At 41.4% G+C, this 20,718-nt stretch overlaps 1 protein-coding gene across 2 annotated transcripts in view; it reads left to right on the top strand.

Annotated features, from left to right (window-relative positions):
* The first annotated feature begins 2,774 nt into the window (after positions 1 to 2,774).
* Positions 2,775 to 20,718, top strand: part of tp53bp2b (tumor protein p53 binding protein, 2b) — a 32,216-nt gene continuing 14,272 nt past the window's right edge. Inside the window, exons 1-11 of one of the 2 annotated variants that reach the window (XM_047043651.1) lie at positions 2,775 to 3,308; positions 9,420 to 9,567; positions 10,266 to 10,379; positions 14,098 to 14,174; positions 14,787 to 14,885; positions 15,333 to 15,522; positions 16,261 to 16,442; positions 16,711 to 16,875; positions 18,865 to 19,078; positions 19,816 to 19,938; positions 20,127 to 20,221. In XM_047043651.1, coding sequence (XP_046899607.1) covers positions 3,300 to 3,308; positions 9,420 to 9,567; positions 10,266 to 10,379; positions 14,098 to 14,174; positions 14,787 to 14,885; positions 15,333 to 15,522; positions 16,261 to 16,442; positions 16,711 to 16,875; positions 18,865 to 19,078; positions 19,816 to 19,938; positions 20,127 to 20,221 — 1,416 coding nt within the window. In that variant the 5' untranslated portion in view covers positions 2,775 to 3,299. Of the gene's footprint in view, positions 3,309 to 9,419; positions 9,568 to 10,265; positions 10,380 to 12,580; positions 13,122 to 14,097; positions 14,175 to 14,786; positions 14,886 to 15,332; positions 15,523 to 16,260; positions 16,443 to 16,710; positions 16,876 to 18,864; positions 19,079 to 19,815; positions 19,939 to 20,126; positions 20,222 to 20,718 lie in introns of those variants that run through there. The other variant, XM_047043652.1, reaches the window with a different exon arrangement.

Genomic DNA, 20,718 nt, shown 5'->3' with positions numbered 1-20,718 from the left:
GGGCGGTTCCAATAGTTTTAAACTTCAACAGAGGACCCGCTTTCAAGGAAGTTAACGTTTGTCAATCGAGAGATCCCAGACCCTCTGTACAAATGAAATGTACAAGGGTCTGGTTAGGACCAGGCTATGCCTACAGTGTTTTCCGCTACAAATAGAAATCGGAGAACATATTACGAGTTAAGACAAATTTCTTAATGTTTTATCAATATTGTCAATTAAAAGTCTAAACTTTTTGTCTTACGAAGAATTTGTTTGTAGCGGTAACGTGAGTTATTTCAGGAAATAATTATGTGACGGTTAGATAGTTATATCATACCTAGCGATAGCTATATCATACCTAGCGATAGCGCATTTTGACAGATAGCTAGTTACTGTACGTTAGCTACCTGCAAGCAGCTTCATTTACTTCGGTGCAGACATATGTGTGTTTTTCGATATATTGAGTTGGGAGTGGGGGTGCCCACACTGTTTAATCCACAGCCAGCACCTTTCCTCCTGTGTTTTGGACTGGATTTTTTTTACGTGTGATAAGTAACTGACTGGCTCGTTCGTCAAGGGCGGGCCCAACCGAGTCCCAGGGCGGGCCCGGCACCCCAAGGCCCGCCCATAGCGACGGGTCTGTGTGGATCCAAGCAGATGCATAGTTGGTGAAGATCTTGCTCCACGTGCTGATGTTGGAGGGTTCTGCTCCCCGGCTTGTTGAGCAGACTCAACTCAGTGTGACAGTGTGACCTCTCAGATCTCCCTGACATCTAGCCTGGGGAGCTAGGGTGGTTTAATCAGGGACTACATACAATACACAGCACATTAGTCAGGGTTAATTTAACCAGGAATGTTCATTTGACTTGTAGAGTGTATATACTTTAGCAGGTCAACTCTCATGAGATGGAGGCATAGTCCTGATGTACGTTTAGTTCTATGGGCATTTGTGAAGCACTCTGTGACATTTCTTGTAAAATAAATCCTATCACAGTATAGTATGGCACTAAATTACAATAACGTTGTCACTTGCACATAAAAGCACTAACCTTTCACACAATATTGTAATGCACTAGCCCATGATTTAGGATTCATATATTTTTGTAACCATAAAACACTAAATGTAATCTACAAGAGTTTGAAGCTTAATTTTATTAAACCCGAATGTAAGGGACCAGACGTACACTGTACCTGCTTACATGGCTTATTTCAGTATTAGTGCATTAGTGCTTAAGGACAGTCATGCAACTTCAGTTCAGCGCAGCCTGTTTCAGTTTTCAAAGTGGAAGTATAACTGAAAGGACAACAAGATGGGCAGCAGTTTGTGAACAGCAGAGTCTTCCTGCTGTGCCGAATGATGCCATAGGCTGGTCCAAAACGTCAACTGTGAACTTTGGCCTTTGTCTTTAATATGTAGCTGAAGCATGTTGTTGCAGATGAGATTTTTGTAGTGTGTGCTGTATACCAAGACTCTTGTGGAGATGAACTCCCAATTGGTAATATGTAAGGGGGAGGAAGAAGAGTGTGAATGCAACAATGTTGTTGATGCATCGGGTCACTGCTTTACGAGATGTAAAATACTGTCCAAAAATAAAAAAAGTTTGTATTCAGGGCCTAGAATGCCTAATAGAGTTGGCGAGAACACTTTTGCTTATTAAGACAAATAAACCCCTGTGGCAGGGGAGCTGTGATTCAGGACTGGTTTTCTCCTGCTGAAATAAAATTGGGAAAAGTCATGCATTAATGCCCAAGCTGTCCAACGGTAAATGCAGAGGGTCAAAAATACCAAATCTCGAATTATTGTACGGATGGAGTTAAAGGTAAATTCGTGAGCACGTTTGTTGCAATAAATTGAAAAACTTAACATTTTACTTTTTTCATCCATATAGTTTGCTGATTTCTGGATGTTTTCCCTGATGTTAACGTATATTTAATGAAACCTAACGTTACCTAGAGCAATTTATTGTTGCAGACTTTGATGGTTTCTTTTTGTGATTTTCCTTAAGGTACATCAGTGTCTTTAAAAAAAAAACACACCGCAGATGACAAAATGCACAGTGTGCTGTACCGACCATCATTGTCCCCCAACCGTCGTGGTTGTGCATAACCTTAACCTCGACCTCTGCTACGACTCCTGGCCTTAAACTAATCCTAACCTCAACCGTCGTTGTGACGCCTAAACTCAACCGGGCCTCCCAGGCTGCTTGAATGGATTTTTAGTTTGTAGTCTAGCAACAAAAAAAACACGTACACCAAAGTAGAAGGAGAAATAGCGGACCAGACAAGCTTTTATTTTGAAAAGTAGAAGCATGAGACGGGAGGGCATGAAACGGGAGGGCATGAGACGGGAGGGCATGAGACGGGAGGGCATGAGACGGGAGGGCATGAGGCGGGAGGCTGCAGGCTGCAGCCATACACTCTTGCTGGTGTCTGTCAGTTAAGGCAGAAAACGGTGGGCTTGTGTTCCAGGCCAGCAGCCTGAAGATGGACCAGGATCCCATCATAATTACAGCTCTGACTTGTTGTACCTGATATGAGACTACTGTGTAGTTACTTACTCCATCTGAAGGGAAGTTTCTGAGCTTCTGTGGGACTCCAGGAGCCACGTATTTGTCCTAGGATACCACTTTGGAAATTGAACACTTTTCACTCAAAGCCAGAAGGGGGCGATAAACATACAGCCTATTTGGGCTATAATAATTGGACGTGGATTGCTCAACCAGCACCGCATGGTAAAGGGGAGGAGTTTAACGTTGCTAAGGGATTAGCCATAGAAGCCTTCAGCGTCACTCGGGGTTAGGTTGTCGTCTGTTGATTCCGTGTTGAATACATTGAGAGGACAGGAGGCAAGCATAGGATACTCGAGGACGGAGAAGAACAGCATCCTAAATGAATTGCATCATAGTTGGGACATCGAGGACATAAAAGTGTTTGCGCGTACCAGAAGAATCAATTGTTATATCAATAATTTGGCTGCTGCAATTTGAACGCGATCAAATTTGGTATCAGAACATGTCAATCTGGTGGCCTCCAGACCTTGCAATGAGATAACAATTTATTTGGCAACACATCAATATCTTAAAGAAAAGAGGCACACTGCAACAGGTCTACATATTATTGAGGAGAGGAGGACAATAAGTAGCATGCATATTATAATTGAGCAGTAAAGGCAGACGGTATCAACACTGATTGGATCTGACTACACGGCTGGATCTGACTACACGGCTGGATTATCAATAACACCCCCGCCCCCCGTTCATTTGAGATTTATTTCTTCGAAGCGCGGAGGCGACGCTGAACAAACCCGTCAAGCGATCAAAATGATGCCGGTGAGTTAACTGTTCTGGAAAACGGGTGTGCCTTTTTTGTTGTTGTTCTGTGCATTGCTTTTGATTATCAACTGTCCAAATACTCTACACCGGTTGGTTGTTGTGAACATAGTTGCATGTGGCACTGTGAATTCTTGAAATATATTACCATAGATTCATCAGCCACACCTTTTTTATTAAAGTGTTTATGTTGAATAACAAGTTTTATAATAAATGCATTGTATCCAGTGTCAATCATGCACTCAGTTTCTCAATGATTAAATATGATTTATGATGATTTTTTACAGACGCAGGTAGGCTACTGTCCATCCTTCCCTATTTTACACTGTATGTGGCCCATTTTAAGCTGTCTGATCCTGTACAGCTTCCAGGTTTATTTTAACTTGTGTAACGTGTTTTAAAGGAATTTTCATATAGTTCATTGAATCAATCATCTGTAACAAAACCAAAGCCATATATAAAACGCCACATTTAGAAAAAGGGTAGCTCAAAGCTTTACGTTCTGTAGGTCATTCTCCCTTTCTGAATTACTGAAGTGCATGCGTCAAGTACAACCTGGTGTGTGGTGGATATTAAACACTGAGGATAGACCTTGTTAAAGAATACGCTCAGAGACTGTTAATGAAATGCCTCATTTGACCTTCACTGATTTTAGAATCAGTCACAGTGAAGCCAGCAGAAGGGTCTAGTTTTATTCAGTGGCTTTTCTGGCTCGTCTATTTGTGTTCACTGAAAAAAAAGTTAAGAAGTAGCCTAAAGCGTACATAGCTGCAGTGAATCAGCCTAACATTATTCAATAAACCCACAAAAAGAGTCAAGTCATACTTGTCACAGAAAAACTGCAGCGGAAATGTGAAAAAGCTCTGAAGTTAGTGTAAACTTGTCCCCTGTCAATAGGAACCTGCATATTTTTCAGTTTCCATGTGCTCTCCCTCCTTTACTCTCAATAGGGAAACTGGTATTCTAATAATAGCTAGCGTGCTGTGCACAGAATGGTAAATCAAGATAGCATGTCATATTCTGAGCGTGCAATTTGTTGAAAACCGGTCTTATGTTTAGTCAGAGGGTTTCTCACTGGCATGCCAGTGAGATGTCTACTCCATTTAATATATTTTTAAGTGCATAGCAGTTTAACATCCTTGAGTATGAGTGAGCTCTGTATAGGCTCTTGTATTGATTTTGTGCTCTTGCTTTCAATTAGCCAAGATCATCAGTCAGTAAAACACATGATGTTCTTATTTAGAGTGTCGCTTTAAGGATTTCGTTTAATACATGGCTGACGGCAGATAGTAGATGCGACCAAATCAACAAAGCAGAAATTGTTTACTGAAGTTTACTGCATTGTGTTAATACAATGGCTCTGATGGAAACATTTAAAAGAGTCATTGTGTGCCACATTTCCTCATGTTGGGAGGAAACCACAACATGGGTTTACACATTGTGTAATGCACCAATAATGTTGGTCAAATCTTAGCTAACAATTTGACACCTTGTCTGCATCCAGTTCCATTCCAATCTTGTCAGAAGCTCCTTTACGCTCAACATGCTTAAAAAGAGAGGTTCATTTGGATGCAAGTGTTCATTTTGCAGTTATGCTGTGGATGTTCTTACTAGGTCAGTGGTGATAGACAAAGGGAATGACTAGTAGACTAGTTATAAATTGTGGCCTATTTAAACTACCGAGGTTACATTTCCATTGATTTCCATTGTGAAGCCCTCACCTGAGCTCACGGTGTATCTTGGCAACCGTTACCACAGTGACAAAAACCCATACACAGTCACACTCCTCACATATCTGCCTTTTAGATTCACATTATAAAATATGTGACTGTGCTACTGATCAAAGCCCTCACCCAGATAGGCCTAGTGCACAAGTACTATCACAGAAAGGTTAGCATTTTGAGTTTGTCCTTTTTTTGTTATTCTTGCACAGTGTCCTGCTGTCTGAATAATGTGCGCTGTCGAAGGGGGAGGGGTGTTTCGCTGATCCAACTGTAACGTCACATGACCCTTGCCATATGGCTGCATGAGGGCCACAGCTTCAAAACATTTGGGAGTAGACCGGCGGTGGCACGCAAGCCTGTCCCAAGCTGCCACCAAGAGTCCAGACCCAAATTCACATGCACAGTAGCAGCACATTATAAACGATCCCTCCAGAAAGGGACATTTCTAGGGATTTCAAGTGTTCCACTCCAGGTAATTCATGCATCAACAGATGCTCATTTGTTTGATGTTTTGTCAGCAACCATGAATAATGAATTCATCCCCCAGATTGGATTACCCCAGTGCTTGTCACTGGTCTGCTGTCACATCTCAAATTGGCTCTCAAATATGAGCCTGTCATGGTATATTAAACATATCAGTCCAACATGTTTATCAATATTGAATATAAGTATGTGTATAATTTCAAGTCCCATTCCAAAACCTATATTTGAGCACCCAAGTGCTGTCAAAGCAAGGAACGAATATGTGGAAAAGAATTGTCAGTGCGTCTTCAACAAGGTTGTTTTTGTTGAGCTGGTGAGACACAAGCAGCTTTGCTGCTAATTACTATTGGGATTAAGACCTCCAGCACCCAGGATTAATTGACCCCAAGCTACAGTATCAACATCATCCAAGCCAACAGCCAGAGTAATGGGGTACAGAAGCACTACTGCAGCTTTTTCTACAACTTAATTTTTGTATTCTTTACCTGTGATTTTACTGTTCAGGTGCCACTGGTTAGGTGCCACCTCACCAGATCACACTGACAGTTAACAATGAAGTACCATATTTCTTCGAATAAATGCCGCAGCTTCTATTAAATAACGTTCATTTTTGGCGCGGCGTTCATTCGAGGGCTGCGTTTAATTTTTAAGGGAGATTTTGTGAATTGTCTATTGTCTATTCTTTGTTTGTCTATGAGTGCGGCAACTCCCTTTCTCATTGGTTATCAATTAGGTGTGCGTTGGTAGTACAACTGTCTCAAATACAAGGGTTCTACATTGTGTAGAAATCTGAAGCAGCATGCCTAGATGTTCATACACGTTAGCTTTCAAACAGAAAGCTGTGCAGAAAGTTATGTACATGTGTAATAAGATAAGATAATCCTTTATTTTTCCTGCAAAAAATAAATACTGGGGTTGAATTTAACCAATTAAATAACCGTTTTCAGATTTTTAGGGTGCAGCGTTTATTCGAGGGCGGCGTTTATTACACAACGTTCATTTTTGATGCAGTGTTTATTCGAGGGCGGCGTTTATACGAAAAAATACCTTAATTATTGCCGGTCCTAGCACATTGGGCGCCACGGACGAGTTCATCACTTGCACCCCCCCCCCCACCCCGCCGGCCGCCCCCCGAGAGTACACGGAACGAAGACCGCTACTACCTGGCGGCACAAATTATGGAAAATGCTGCACGGCACTGTCTCAGCAAGCTTTTTTGTAAGACATGCCCTGCCTTTCTCTCCAGATTTATTCAGGAAGTCCAACTAACCTCTTCTTTAGGGTTGCATTTCAACTGCCTCAGGAGTTGTCTCATTTGGACTCAAACGGATTATGTTGCTGCATGGAGGGATGCTTCTCCTTGAGGATTTCTAAACAAGAATAAAATAAAATCTTGAACAGAAATAAACAACACATATCATCCAGCCTTTGCACTGGATGATTTACACCCTCACATCAAAATGTTGATCATGTATGTATTTGAAGGAGGAAGCAAGTTGCTCCCCTTTTGCTATTTACACCTTACTTAAACACTATATTGTAAAACACCATTTAAACCACTAATTTAAAAGCATGAGCTCAGCTGTGGCGAGTGGTTGAGAAATATTGTACAAAGGTAACAGGTAGAAGGCAAATAGTTTAATTTCCATATGATCTCATACAGGGAGGGAGGAAAACACTTACCCTGTCATCCACAATCAGGTACACATTTCTTTATTGAAAGTCCAACCCTTACAGTGATATACAATAAGTAAAGCACTTTGCATGGCCTTTGATGTTCTGTGCTGATATATAGGGAAGAGGAAGGGAGAGTCTAAACACTGTCTTTTATGCTCCCAGTGGCCACAGAGGGTTGTAAATCTGCTGTCTCTTCCAATTTTCCAAAATAGATGACACGTGGAAAGTGACAATGTGAAAGTAGAAGTGACATACTTCTGTTCAACTTTCAACCTCTGACACTTAGTACCTACTTTTTAGACATAAATGGGATTAAAGGGGAGCTGGTTTTAGCAGACTATTTCCTTTTTCAACTGCTTGACAGTTAGCATTGTGAAGGGGTTTAGCCTTGCTTCTGTACATGTCCAGCAACCACTTCTGTTGCAGTGGCAGATGTTTGTGGCAGATGTGAAAGACGGGATTCTTTCATACTGTTGCCTCAACATAATCATGTTTCTGTCCTTATCCCTGTTGTTGACAGCTTGTGCGGATCATAGATGATTTTAGACCATGGCGCACATGTAAAATCTTGGTTAAATTTGAAATATATCCTAGCCACTTTGATAAAGGAGATCATATAATATTCCAGTTGGTATTCTCTGACTAGCAATTCCAGAGCCAAGCATTTTTCATTTAGTTGAATACCCACAACCTGAATTAACAAATATTTAGGCCTGCTATTTCTTGGTTCAAGAAATCTGACGTAAAAAATTGTGGCCCCTGACACAGTTGAGGGACTGCTCTAAATGGTAAGTACCTGTGATATTAAAGGGGCTGAAATGCTGCAGTTGTGGCCATCTCTAATAAAATACCCAGTGTCATTGTTCATCTGTGATCTGTTCCCTCAGTAGTGTAGCAGTACTTCACCAGCCTGAGGTCATCAGACCTTTCTGAGGGAAAAAGTATCTACTGCACCCCCTGTTAAACGTTTCTAAGTATAAATCATTGTCTGTTGAGAGAGTAGAAATGGCTTGACCTGTTGTTTATGGTGTGAGAAAATAGCTGACTCACAGTTCATAACTCTTTTTATTGTCCACATAAACAGTTGTTGTGGCACTTTGGTGTTTGTGCATTGTAGATGGAACTGTTGACCTTTCTAGCAGAGTGGAAAGGACAGGATGCATTTTCAGAGGGCAGCTTCCTGCCAAGGGTGTCTTTGTATCACCTCTTCATCATAGCTTTTACTAAGAGACAAAGCTCAGATCTTTTTTATGGAAACTGTCTTCCACTGCATTCACCCCTCATATATTGAGGGACATTTCTGGGGTAGGCCCTCTGCTTGTCCTCATTCTGTCTCCAGGCTGGGTGGCCAGATGCTCAAGCTCACTGTGTATACTTGCTGAATTCCCTGTTGTCATAATCAAGTGATACATTAATAGGATCCATAAAAGCAACGTGTTATCAAACTATAACATGGAGTTTAAACAGAAAGTGACCATCTGCTTCAGATGAAATGTTGTGTGCTAATTACATTTAGTCATTTAGCAGACGCTCTTATCCAGAGCGACTTACAGTAAGTACAGGGACATTCCCCTGAGGCAAGTAGGGTGAAGTGCCTTGCCCAAGGACACAACGTCAATTTTCACAGCCGGGAATTGAACCGGCAACCTTCTCATTCATTTATTTAATTTCATTTAATTAATGCATTTAGCAGACGCTTTTATCCAAAGCGACTTCCAAGAGAGAGTTTTACAAAAGTGCATAGGTCACTGATCATAACAACGAGGTAGCCGCAAACATTGCGGGTAGCCAAACATGAAGCATACATTGTGAAACCAAATAAGTCCTAAAGGTCCCATCGTGAAGCTCGGTTACATGCAGCATGCTTGGAAAAACACCAATTCATAGAGGTTATGTCAGCCTTGGTATGATTATTTTGAGGGTTCCTGTTTAGATGTCTGTCTAACTACCAACAAACAGACAACTAACTATCCACAAACCATGTTGTACAATGGTTCCATAAAATGGCAGTTTATGAATTGATTTGATCTTCAAAAGAAAAGGTTCTTAAAGTGTCTTTAGAAGGTTATCCACCTAAACAACCAAAGTGCCTTTAGCCACAAATTTTCTTCAAAATTATAACATTTGAAATGTAACACTTTGTTTTTTAACTTCAAATCTGATTTCGATTTTGATTATACATGTTACTGACAGGTCCAGCACTGATTTGTGTATTTTCCTGCTGTAGATGTTCCTCACCGTGTTCCTTAGCAACAATGACCAGCATTTCACAGAAGTGCCGGTGACACCAGAAACATTGTGCCGAGATGTGGTGGAGCTGTGTAAAGACCCAGGGGAGGGCGACTGCTATTTGGCTGAAATGTGGCGAGGAACAGGTGACTATCAACACATCCACACACATCCGTCTATTACAATGTGATTATTTACTGCTTTGAAAGCATATTTTTAAAACCATACTGATGTCCAACCTACTTTGTCGTGTCTTAAAATGTTTGCCCAACATGTATTGGAATAAAATCATGGCCAAACCTGTATGCAACATGGAGAAGGAAGAGAATAGCCAGCAAGCAATTATTTTGTCTGGACTATTTCCAATTTCAGACACTTACTTGCTACTTTGGTCAACTTTGTACTAGAGTTGAGGAAAGTAGTCACTAAACACCACTGAGCATCTTCAAGGTCAGTGCAGGGTTAGGGTGCCGTGTGAAGCCCAGGATTTGGACTCAAACTGATCATGTTGCTGCTAGGTGCAATACTTCGCCATTAGGATTTCTAAACGAGGAAAATATTGCCTATTGAACAGCAAAATAAATAACAGATTTGTCTTTTGTTTTAGAGAGCCTGTGGCTTATTTAATCACGTATTTGAAAAAGGAAGCAAGTTGTTCCCCCTTTACAATTTTATATTTACTAGTGCTGAATTACCTGCCAACTGACTCTGGTTCATATGTCCTATTCTATGATTAGTTGAGCAAGTTAGTGGTTAGTTCAACACTATATAGTAAATCCCTATTTAAACGACTAATTTAAAAGCCATGTGATGACTCCTTGTCTGGTGTACTCCATGCTCTCAGAGCGTGCCATAGATGATGGTGAGCGGATGCTGGATGTGCTTCAGCGTTGGGGTCAGCAGAGAGGGGAGGTTCGTTTTCTCCTGCGCCACGAACGAGTGCCCTGTCGGGAGACAGGTGAGGACACACACAAACACAACATACCCATTCCCAGTGTTTGCTCTGGGAGATTCTGTCTATGTGTCTCGCTGGAATACAAAGCTGTTTTGTATGAGCTGAATTTGCCGTTTTGACTATGCTGAGGATGCTACTGATGACACAAACTCCCTGTCAACCCCTTTGTCACCTGACGATAATAATTTCTGTATTTGTATACTGTATATGATACTAAATAATTTCTCTTAGTGACATAGTAGTGTATACCACAGACATGTTTAAAAACATGTTTAACCTGTTTGCGCGCGGGCCCGAAACACTGCCCCCTCCTCCCCCAGTTATTACGCATTAAAAATCATAAATATTTTTTTTCGACTAGTACACATGTTATACATCGTTGGAAAGCTACGATTCTTGTGCTTCCATTGAAATAAACCAATTCAAGCTCAACTTGCAGCAGAAAGTAGCGTCAACGTCTTTGTCCGGTGACTGGTCATTCAACAATGCCAGAGAAAAAAGTTGTACTTACCTTCGATTACTTAGGAATGTCCGGGTATGCACACAACTCATCAAAACCTCATCTGCTTACATTCCCAAGGGTCCAAAGTATTAAACCATGTCGAGTTGTTGTCCAAACAAAGAATTATATCCACACATAGCCACGATCTTGTTGCTTCATTGTTACTTCGTAAAAAAAAAAGTAGGTTACCTGTCTGAGGGCAGTGATACTGATCCAAGCTGAACTGCTGCACTGCTGCTAGCAGGGGGGACGTCCGAATCGGGGTCGTCCGTGGGGGGGTCGTCCGTGGCGGACTTTGTGGGCTGGCGACTAGTTGATGGTCTAGTTAAAAAAGAAACTAATTTCGGCAGCTTTGCCGCCTTCTCATCTTGTTCTTTTTTCTCTTGCCTTTTCCTATGGAGGACTAAAAGTGCCAACATGAATTAAATAATACACCATTAAATAATTACTTAAATGTGTCTTTTAATTAATAAAAATAGACATTAAATACATAAATGTGTTCTTAAATGTGTCATGAAATAATTAAATACCAATTCATTTCATGTTTGTATATAAAATTATTTCACTATTTAAGTATTTTATGCTACATTTCATGCTACATTTCACAACGAGTTGTGTTGCAGTGCTTCATTAATTGTGTTATCTGTCAAACTCGCCCATCAAAGTCAGTGGGGTGGGGCTAGCGCAAATCTAGTCTGATCCATTTCTTTGATCTGAAGTAGAGTGCCTGGATAGTGACAATGGAGGATCTCCGTGAAGTTTCTAGGGAGTTGGTGAGAGAAATTTTAGATTTAGCAGAGGATGTGGAAGCAGGATCTGCTGACCCAGAGCGTGTAGCCAGTAAAAGGTATCTGCTGTGATGGAGCGGCAGGTATCGTCTGTGACTGAGCCGCCGGAGCCGGAGGATTTCTGGTCAGAGCTTCCTCTATCAAATGTGCTGCTTCTCTAAGCAGCTCCGGATATTTTTGCCATTTTATCCTAAACCTCAAATGGCATGGGGGCTGGCAGGATCGAGTCTTCCCCTTGTATCAAACCCTTTCCCGCCGGACCATTCAAATATGGGAAATAAAATTCCCATGGTTCCCGCCTTAATATCTTTGCCGTCCAATCACCGATTGTATTTCTGAAAACTGCCAGATACTCATGACAACTTAAGCTCAAAGCACATGTTATTGGTTAAGGGGTTACTAGGTCCCCATCCCTCTGACTTTGATGGGCGAGTTTGACAGATAACACAATTCATGAAGCACTGCAACACAACTCGTTGTGAAATGTAGCATGAAATGTAGCATGAAATATTTAAATAGTGAAATCATTATATATAAAAACATTAAATGAATTGGTATTTAATTAATTCATGACACATTTAAGAACACATTTATGTATTTAATGTCTATTTTAATTAATTAATGACAAATTTCAGTAATTATTTAATGGTGTATTTATTTATTTAATGGTGTATTTATTTAATTCATTGTGGCACTTTTGATCCTCCATATTTGACGCCTAAACTCAACCGGGCCTCCCAGGCTGCTAGAATGGATTTTTAGTTTGTAGTCTAACAAAAAAAAACACGTACACTAAAGTACAAAGGTGAAATAGCGGACCAGACAAGCTTTTATTTTGAAAAGTAGAAGCATGAGACGGGAGGGCATAAGACGGGAGGGCATGAGGCGGAAGGCTATGAGGCGGAAGGCTGCAGGCTGCAGCCGTACACTCTTGTGTACTTCAACAAACGTATAACCAGGGAGTACAACGCTACACTGTGGGAGGGCCCCTCATGCGACGATACTTGGACGGGGGACCCGTCAAGTGATGCGTGCTTGTTTGTTGGTACATTTATTCAGAGGAAAAAAACATCTTACTGTATTAGAGTTTAGGCAGAATCTGTGTCTGTGGAAGTATATGGAATGGGTTTTTGAATTTGGCTCCATGCCAAGCACTTTTACCAGCATGGAGATAACTCCAACCCCCGTGCTGTTGTTGCAGAAGTACACAGCTATTGCCGAGAATACGGAGTGATTTGTCTGTGTAGCACTGCAATGGGTGAATTGTGTCCTCTCAAGACCCACAGTTTAGCCAGGGTTGCTCAAACTGCAAAAGGCCAACGACAGGTCACTGTCATAGTCGTGTCAGGGCAGTCCCTGCCAGGTCATGTGGCACACAGAGGATTATGTAAACCTTCCTCCTAGGTTTCTGGTTGAAATGATCCCCTAGTGGACGGTATGAACTTGTGGTTTTAGGTGGGTGGTTTAACATTAATGAATTGTGTTTATGTTCTACAAGTGTAAGAGCACCATGATGGACCTAAGACATGAAAACAGTAATTTCTCTTGGTGACCTAGTCTTACGGCTTTTCATTTGACAAGATTGTCTTTCTGTTCTTAGATTCCATGTAACAAATCACTTTATACAATATATGTTAAGAATAACACAATATACTGGCTATATAGATGCATTGATCCACCTATCCCTGGGCAGAAGACAACCCTTGTTTGTTTCAGTTGCATTATTTGACAAGACCCCTACTCAGGAAAAAGCTGTGTTATGCAACAGTGGAAATTATGTGGCCACACAAAGAGCTTATTATTAGTCTTGGGAGCATGATTGTAGTCAATTACAACCAGCTTGGCTCCCTGCCCTGCTTGTGTGTGTGTGCACGTGGGTGGGTGTCAGTGTGTACCCCACGGAATACTGGGATTTTGGATTGTGTAACTGGAAAGCTTATGTTGTGGCCCCTCAACTAGCCATCCATATTTACAGATATGTATAGTCTTTTTTTTTTACCCATGACTTAATGATATGGCCATGTTTATCAGCCGTTTACCAAACCTTTGCCAATATATGTAATGACTTAACTGGATCGTGTTTGGTGTGACAAGACAGTCTTGTGGAGGAGGCCTGGTTTATTGCTGGTCCTTACATAAGACTGTGTCCTTAAACTTAGAGTGTAAACTTGGTTGTACTTGTAACAAGGCTGTACCTATTAATCCCAAATTTAATAGACATGACTCAAAGCGGTAAGATCCTTATAACTAAGATTTTTTGGTACAGATGGCTTTGGATTGGTTTTGATATTTAAACTAATTAAAATATTTGTTTGGTTCCATCAAATGTATTGGTTCCTTGCAGCTCCAATGAGCACATTGCTCTCAGAAAATGGTGTACAGACACATGAAGAACACACACACTTCCCACTTATGTGATGTGGTTCAACAGGTGGATCGAGAGTTCCGGAGCACGTAGCCAAGAGAAACATGTTGAAGGGAACAGTGGACAGATGCATGGAAAATGGGGTGAGCAAACATTTAATAAAATCAAGATATTTTTTGTCAAACAGTGACTGTTATCATTGGTATCAGATCTAAATCTAACTTGTAAAATGTATTAAAACTTCTTGAAAATACATACACGTTTTGGTAGTCAGTAGTGGTGAATTGAAATTGGTTGTGAAATTTGAAATAACAGACAGTAAATGCAGAAGCAAACTTTGCTTTGAGACTGGGCTGTGAGACTGTTCTGGATAACTGTGTTGTGTTAACTCTGTTGTTAAACTGTGCTGTAGGCTATTGGCAGTGCTCCATCAAAAATATATTTTTACAAGTTACCGAACTTCTGATGATGCGCTTTTATTTTGGAAGGTGCTCAAGTCTCACGCATTCACCGTGAGACACCGAGTTGATAGCAGTCTCGAGTTATACAGAGTAACATGCCACCTGCCAGCCAATCATAAACACCACCAGCACCTCCCCCCCCCCCTGACTGTGCTGTACAGAATGTGCTCTATAAACTAGACTGTGCTGTGTAGACTAGACTGTGCTCTATAGACCAGACTGTGCTGTACAGACTGTGCTGTACAAACCGTGTTGTACAAGACTTCCATGTGAGATGTTCTCTATTGTCCCCAGGTTCCTCCTCGCATGGACATTACCCTATCAGAGTTACAGGAAATGGCGTCACGGCAACAGCAACAGATCAATGCTCAGCAGCAACTTCTGGCCTCAAAGGTGTGTTATTCCCCAAGCCAAAGCCTGTAAATCTATAAAGAAAATTGCCAATAACTTTATTGTTAAGGTGCACTTGACAAAAAAGTTTAAACTTGAAAGTATAGGTATTATTATTATTATTATTAATGCTAATTAATAGTATTAATTATGTTAATTACCACTTTAATACCAGTGATACTATGACAACATCCCAGAACTACAAAAATACAAATAGAGTACATTTTAAAACATATGTCCAAAAGATAAAGCAACCACTGATTGATACAATTCAATATTAAGAATATTAAATATTAAGAATTTGCAGGGATAAACAGCAGGCATATTTTAAATTGAGTAGAGCATAAAATGAAATACAATAGAGTAGTTCTTTTATTGGTCGATCTACAATAGGTAGATTGAATGGGAATGCTTGATTGGAACTGATGTGGTGGTGTGATGGTGGATCAGGAGCAGCGCCTGCGCTACCTGAAGCTGCAGGACCAGCAGCAGCAGCAGCAGCAGCAACAGCAGCAGGCATCCGAGCAGGAGAGGCTGCACCAGCTCCGCCAGAACACCCAGAATCAGGAGGCCAAGCTCAGGAGAGTGCGGGCCCTGAAGGGCCAAGTGGAGCAGAAACGCCTCAGCAATGGCAAACTAGGTTAGCGGCTCACTGGATTAGCCACAGGGCGACTGGGCCACAACACGGAGAGGGAGGTTGTGGGAGTTGGGGGAGGGTGTGCAGTGGAGGGTGACTGGAGGAGGGAGGGCCGAGGGGGAGGGCTGACCAGTGGGTAGCTGGGAGGAGGGTGAAGAGGCAGGGATGTTGCTGGTGGGGAGGAGGTGCACGTTGTTTTTGGCTGGCATCCCTTTGAAAGAATTTCAATGACTGTGACAGGCCTTCTTAAAAGCATTTTACTATACTCTTTTTTTATGTATGCAACTTGTCAGTTGAAGGATTACTGAGTGTCTGTGTGCTTTTATATGTAGAAGACAGAGACACCGATACCTTTGTATAGATAAATAGCTATATGTGCTGTATAAAGTATAGTGCATTGAGAAGGCTTCACTGCCTTTAAAATAACACAAAATCATCCAATCATATTTTTATTATATTGGGACCTACATGTTCCAAATAAGAAGTTGAATGGAAAGTCTATGCTATCACTGTACAGTAGATGAATGCAATAACTATTGGATAACAAAATAAAGATACATATTTTGGCTTTAAGGTTGAAGAAAAAAATACAATGAGGATGGACTGTTGATGTTATATACCCACCGTAAATGTGTACAGGTGTGGTTGTGCATACATGTATGTACAGTTTATGCCTTTGTGTGTTGAGTATGTTTGTGTGTGGCTTCACATCGGTGTATGTGTGTGCTTTCGGCCTTGCAGTGGAGGAGATCGAGCAGATGAACGGCTTGTTCCAGCAGAAGCAGAGGGAGCTGCTGTCGGCCGTAACCAAGGTGGAGGAACTGAGTCGCCAACTGGAGACCCTGAAGAGTGTGAAGATGGAGCCCTCTCACGACAGGCCCAGCTCCACCAGCGATCTGGAGCGCCTCTACAAGGAGCTGCAGGTGAGGAACACAGGCCTGAGGTACCACTTTAAACAATGAGACCCACAAGTTGATTTTGTACTTTATTGACATCTCATATGACATTTTAGGGAACATTGGAATTTGTTGAAGGTCTATGTCTATGCCTGGAAAAATAACACAAACTCGTTCTGCTTCCATAAAAAAAAAAAGTTTACTTTTGGGTTCTACGAAGCCCAGGGCCAAAACATGAGGGCAAACCCCTTACTATTCTATATGGTTCCTTAACTGACTCTGTGTGCCCCACCAGGTGAGGAACAAGCTGAACCAAGACCAGAATGTGAAGCTGCAGCAGCAGCGCGAGAGCCTCAACAAGCGTAACTTGGAGGTTGCCGCCATGGACCGCCGGGTGGCTGAGCTGCGTGAGCGTCTGTGGAAGAAGAAGGCAGCTCTGCAGCAGAAGGATAACCTACCCGTACGTTCGGTTCATCCTAAGAAACGACAACAATTCAATTCACTTTATCGATGGAACATTCCAGTGCTACAAGAATGAGCTGCCACTCTTTTGGTGCTGACCTCTCACATGTATTGTGTATTGTAGAAAGTAATTTGAAAGTGAAGCATAGAGATTATATGCATTTTGTTTATATGTAAATCACCACCTCTGTCTACTAAGTCACACTGTAGAGTGTTGTTTTAGTCATACAGTGCCCTCCAAAAGTATTGGAACAGTGAGGCCAATTCCTTTATTTTTGCTGTAGACTGAAAACATTTGGGCTTGACATCAAACGATGAATGTGAAACCAGAGATCAACGTTTCAGCTTTTATTTCCAGGTATTTACATCAGGATCTGATGCACAAATTAGAAAATATCACCTTTTTGTTCGAACCCACCCATTTGTCACGTGAGCAAAAGTATTGGAACATATGACTGACAGGTGTGTTTTGTTGCCCAGGTGTGTCCTATTACATACATTATTCAATCAATAAATACCACTGAATGTCTACACTCAGGTTCAGATTGGGTAAGATAGGTTTTGTCTATGCAGACTGTATTCAGAGGTGAAAACAACATGAAAACCGGAGCGCTGTCTTTGGGTGAAAAACAAGCAATTGTGAGTCTTGGAGAAGATGGAAAATCAATCAGAGCCATTGCAGAAACATTGGCCATAGCCAGTACAACCATTTGGAATGTCCTGAAGAAGAAGAAAACTACTGGTGTACTAAGTAACAGACGTCGAACAGGTAGACCAAGGAAAACATCAGCAGTTGATGACAGAAACATTGTGAGAGCTGTAAAGAAAGACCCTAAAACAACTGTTAGTGAGATCAGCAACAACCTCCAGATGGCAGGAGTGAAGGTATCACTATCTACTGTTCGCAGAAGACTTCATGAACAAAAGTACAAGGGCTACACCAGAAGATGCAAACCACTCATTAGCAAGAAGAATAGGAAGGCCAGGCTGGAATTTGCCAAAAAGTACAGAGATGAACCTCAAAAATTCTGGGACAAAGTTTTATGGACTGATGAGACAAAGATTAACTTTTACCAAAGTGATGGAAAGGCTAAAGTTTGGAGAAAGAAAGGAACTGCTCATGATCCCAAACACACAAGCTCATCTGTGAAACACGGTGGAGGTAATGTCATGGCTTGGGCTTGCATGGCTTCTTCTAGGACGGGCTCATTAATCTTCATTGAGGATGTAACACATGATGGCAGCAGCAAAATGAACTCGGAAGTCTACAGAAACATTTTGTCTGCCAATTTAAGGAAAGATGCAACCAAACTGATTGGCAGAGCCTTCATCATGCAGCAAGATAACGACCCAAAACACACTGCCAAAACAACAAAGGAGTTCATCAGGGGCAAGAAATGGAAGGTATTAGACTGGCCAAGTCAATCTCCAGACTTAAACCCTATAGAGCATGCATTTTACCTGCTTAAGAGGAGACTGAAGGGAGGAACCCCACAAAACAAACAACAACTGAAAGAGGCTGCAGTGAAAGCCTGGGAAAGCATCAAAAAGGAAGAATGCAAAAGTTTGGTGACGTCAATGGGTCACAGACTTGCTGCAGTTATTGAAAGCAAAGGATTTGCAACTAAATATTAAGTCTTATTCACTTAAATATGTTTTAAGTATATCTGTTCCAATACTTTTGCTCACATGACAAATGGGTGGATTCAAACAAAATGTGATATTTTCTTAGTTGTGCATCAGATCCTGATGTAAATACCTGGAAATAAAAGCTGAAACGTTGATCTCTGGTCTCACGTTCATTATTTGATGTCAAGCCCAAATGTTTTCAGTCTACAGCAAAAATAAAGGAATTCGCCTCACTGTTCCAATACTTTTGGAGGGCACTGTATATCCTAGAACTGATGTATGGGCCCAATAAGTCAAAATAAGGAGAGCATTTTGGATAATGAAGAATGTATAGCTACAGAGTGTGTTTTCTCTCCAGCTTCCTACTGACAGCCAGAGTACTCAGCAGAGTGGTACTTCCAGAGTGGCAGCAGTGGGCCCCTACATTCAGTCATCCAGTACGGCCTGCGGGCCCCCAGTACCCAGCCGGCAGGAGGTGCTGGTCAAGCCTGCCTACCCAGACGGCACCGCCACTTTACCAATGCCCGACTCCTCCATGAAGGCGCCTCCCAGACCACTCAAACCTGCCTCAGGTGAAATATTAATGAAACAAAATGTTTATGGCTAATACACTGGATGAAAATACATGTGGGTCGGGACGCCCCGGTGGCTGAGCGAGTAGAGCGTGTACCATATGGGCAGCCACACAGGTTTTATTCTAACTTGGGCCATTTCTGAATGTCTTCCCCTGTCTCTCCCATATATTTCCTGTCTCTCTGTAGCTGTCTCTGTCCAATACAGCCATAAATAGTTCAAAACATTTCTTTAAATTAATGTCTGAAACCAGCAATATTTACATTTTCTGATAAAAAACGAGTTTGGAGCTGGCTTGACCAGATGTCAGCTATTTGGTATTTAGGGCACAACAACTTAACTTAATTAATATCGACTGTGCTTGTTTCTCAGCCTTACCATTATTGTTAACAATGGTCATTCTTTTATTAAATAGTGATGACCATTTAGATAGGAGTACTAATACGAGCATCTTTATGATGAAACATCTAAACAAGTGTCCTTATGCTTGAATCTTGAATAGTATTTTTATATTTCACATAAGGACAGACTACAGCTATGCATCCTGTTCTAGGTTTGATGGTTGCATGGAACCCAATTTCTAAATGACAGTTCACACTGGTTCTTGGTATGAGTCATTGTCACTGAGCTCCACGATAATTACATTTACAACATGCAAATATGTCCTACAGGAGATCATGTGTCACAATTCCAGGGTTCACTCAGTATTTAAACCATTATCCTCTTAATCGGTCAGGTTTCCATCCATCCAAGACATCCAAGGTCTCCGATCGGACCATCTCAAATGGAGAAGCGAGTGGAGGTCACGCCTACTCAGCCACCCTCCCTCGCAGGTCAAGCCTTCACTCCCAAGAATCAAGTAAACCAACTTTTTGCATCCAAAAATGTATTTAAGCATTGCAATGCATTTAAGACAAAAGAGAACCCCTGAACATCCTGTATACGAAAAGGCTATAAGTCCGTCTGCCCAATCCCATCCTATACCAGTCTGTTAACTAATTCCAGCATTTTCATTATTCTGATAATGTGGTGTTGCTTCTGTGGTAGATGTGGAGATGAAAGGACACACCATGCTGGAAGCTCCACCCCCCATCCCCTCACGGAATCATCAGAGCAGCGAGGATCTCTACAGGGACGCCCAGGTACCACACTTAGCCAGACCCTCAAGCTTGCAGTATTCCTACACTTTTCAGCTACCCATGATGACCTTCTCCGTGTATGAAAAGACCACCTATCACACAAGATGTGGCCGGCCTGATACAATGACCACAATCATGTTGCCTTGCAAAGTTTGATGGTGTCAGATCAGTAATTAGTATACAGTAATCCAACAGGTATATAATAACCACATCTTCCAGTAAAGTAAATCTATTGTCATCAAAGTTCCTTCTTTTCGCAAAATGTTCCTTAGGCCTGTTTTACTAACACTAATTTATTATAAATGATCGCATAATATGACGAGGTCTTCGTTTTTTTTCAGCTTCCATGTCCCTTTGAATTGTAATGTAGTTTATGATGAAGTATATATTTGATCTTAGATGCCTTTGGTTAGGTTAATACACACATTCATGAATGTTGTTGACTGTGTGAGTATCCCATGCATTTCATAAATGATATTAAATGGCTATTACCATGTTTG

Source organism: Hypomesus transpacificus, chromosome 21 (genome assembly GCF_021917145.1).
Source record: "Hypomesus transpacificus isolate Combined female chromosome 21, fHypTra1, whole genome shotgun sequence".
NCBI lineage: Eukaryota > Metazoa > Chordata > Actinopteri > Osmeriformes > Osmeridae > Hypomesus > Hypomesus transpacificus.
The sequence above is the reverse complement of the archived record's forward strand: the minus strand, read 5'-3'. Positions and strand labels throughout refer to the sequence as shown.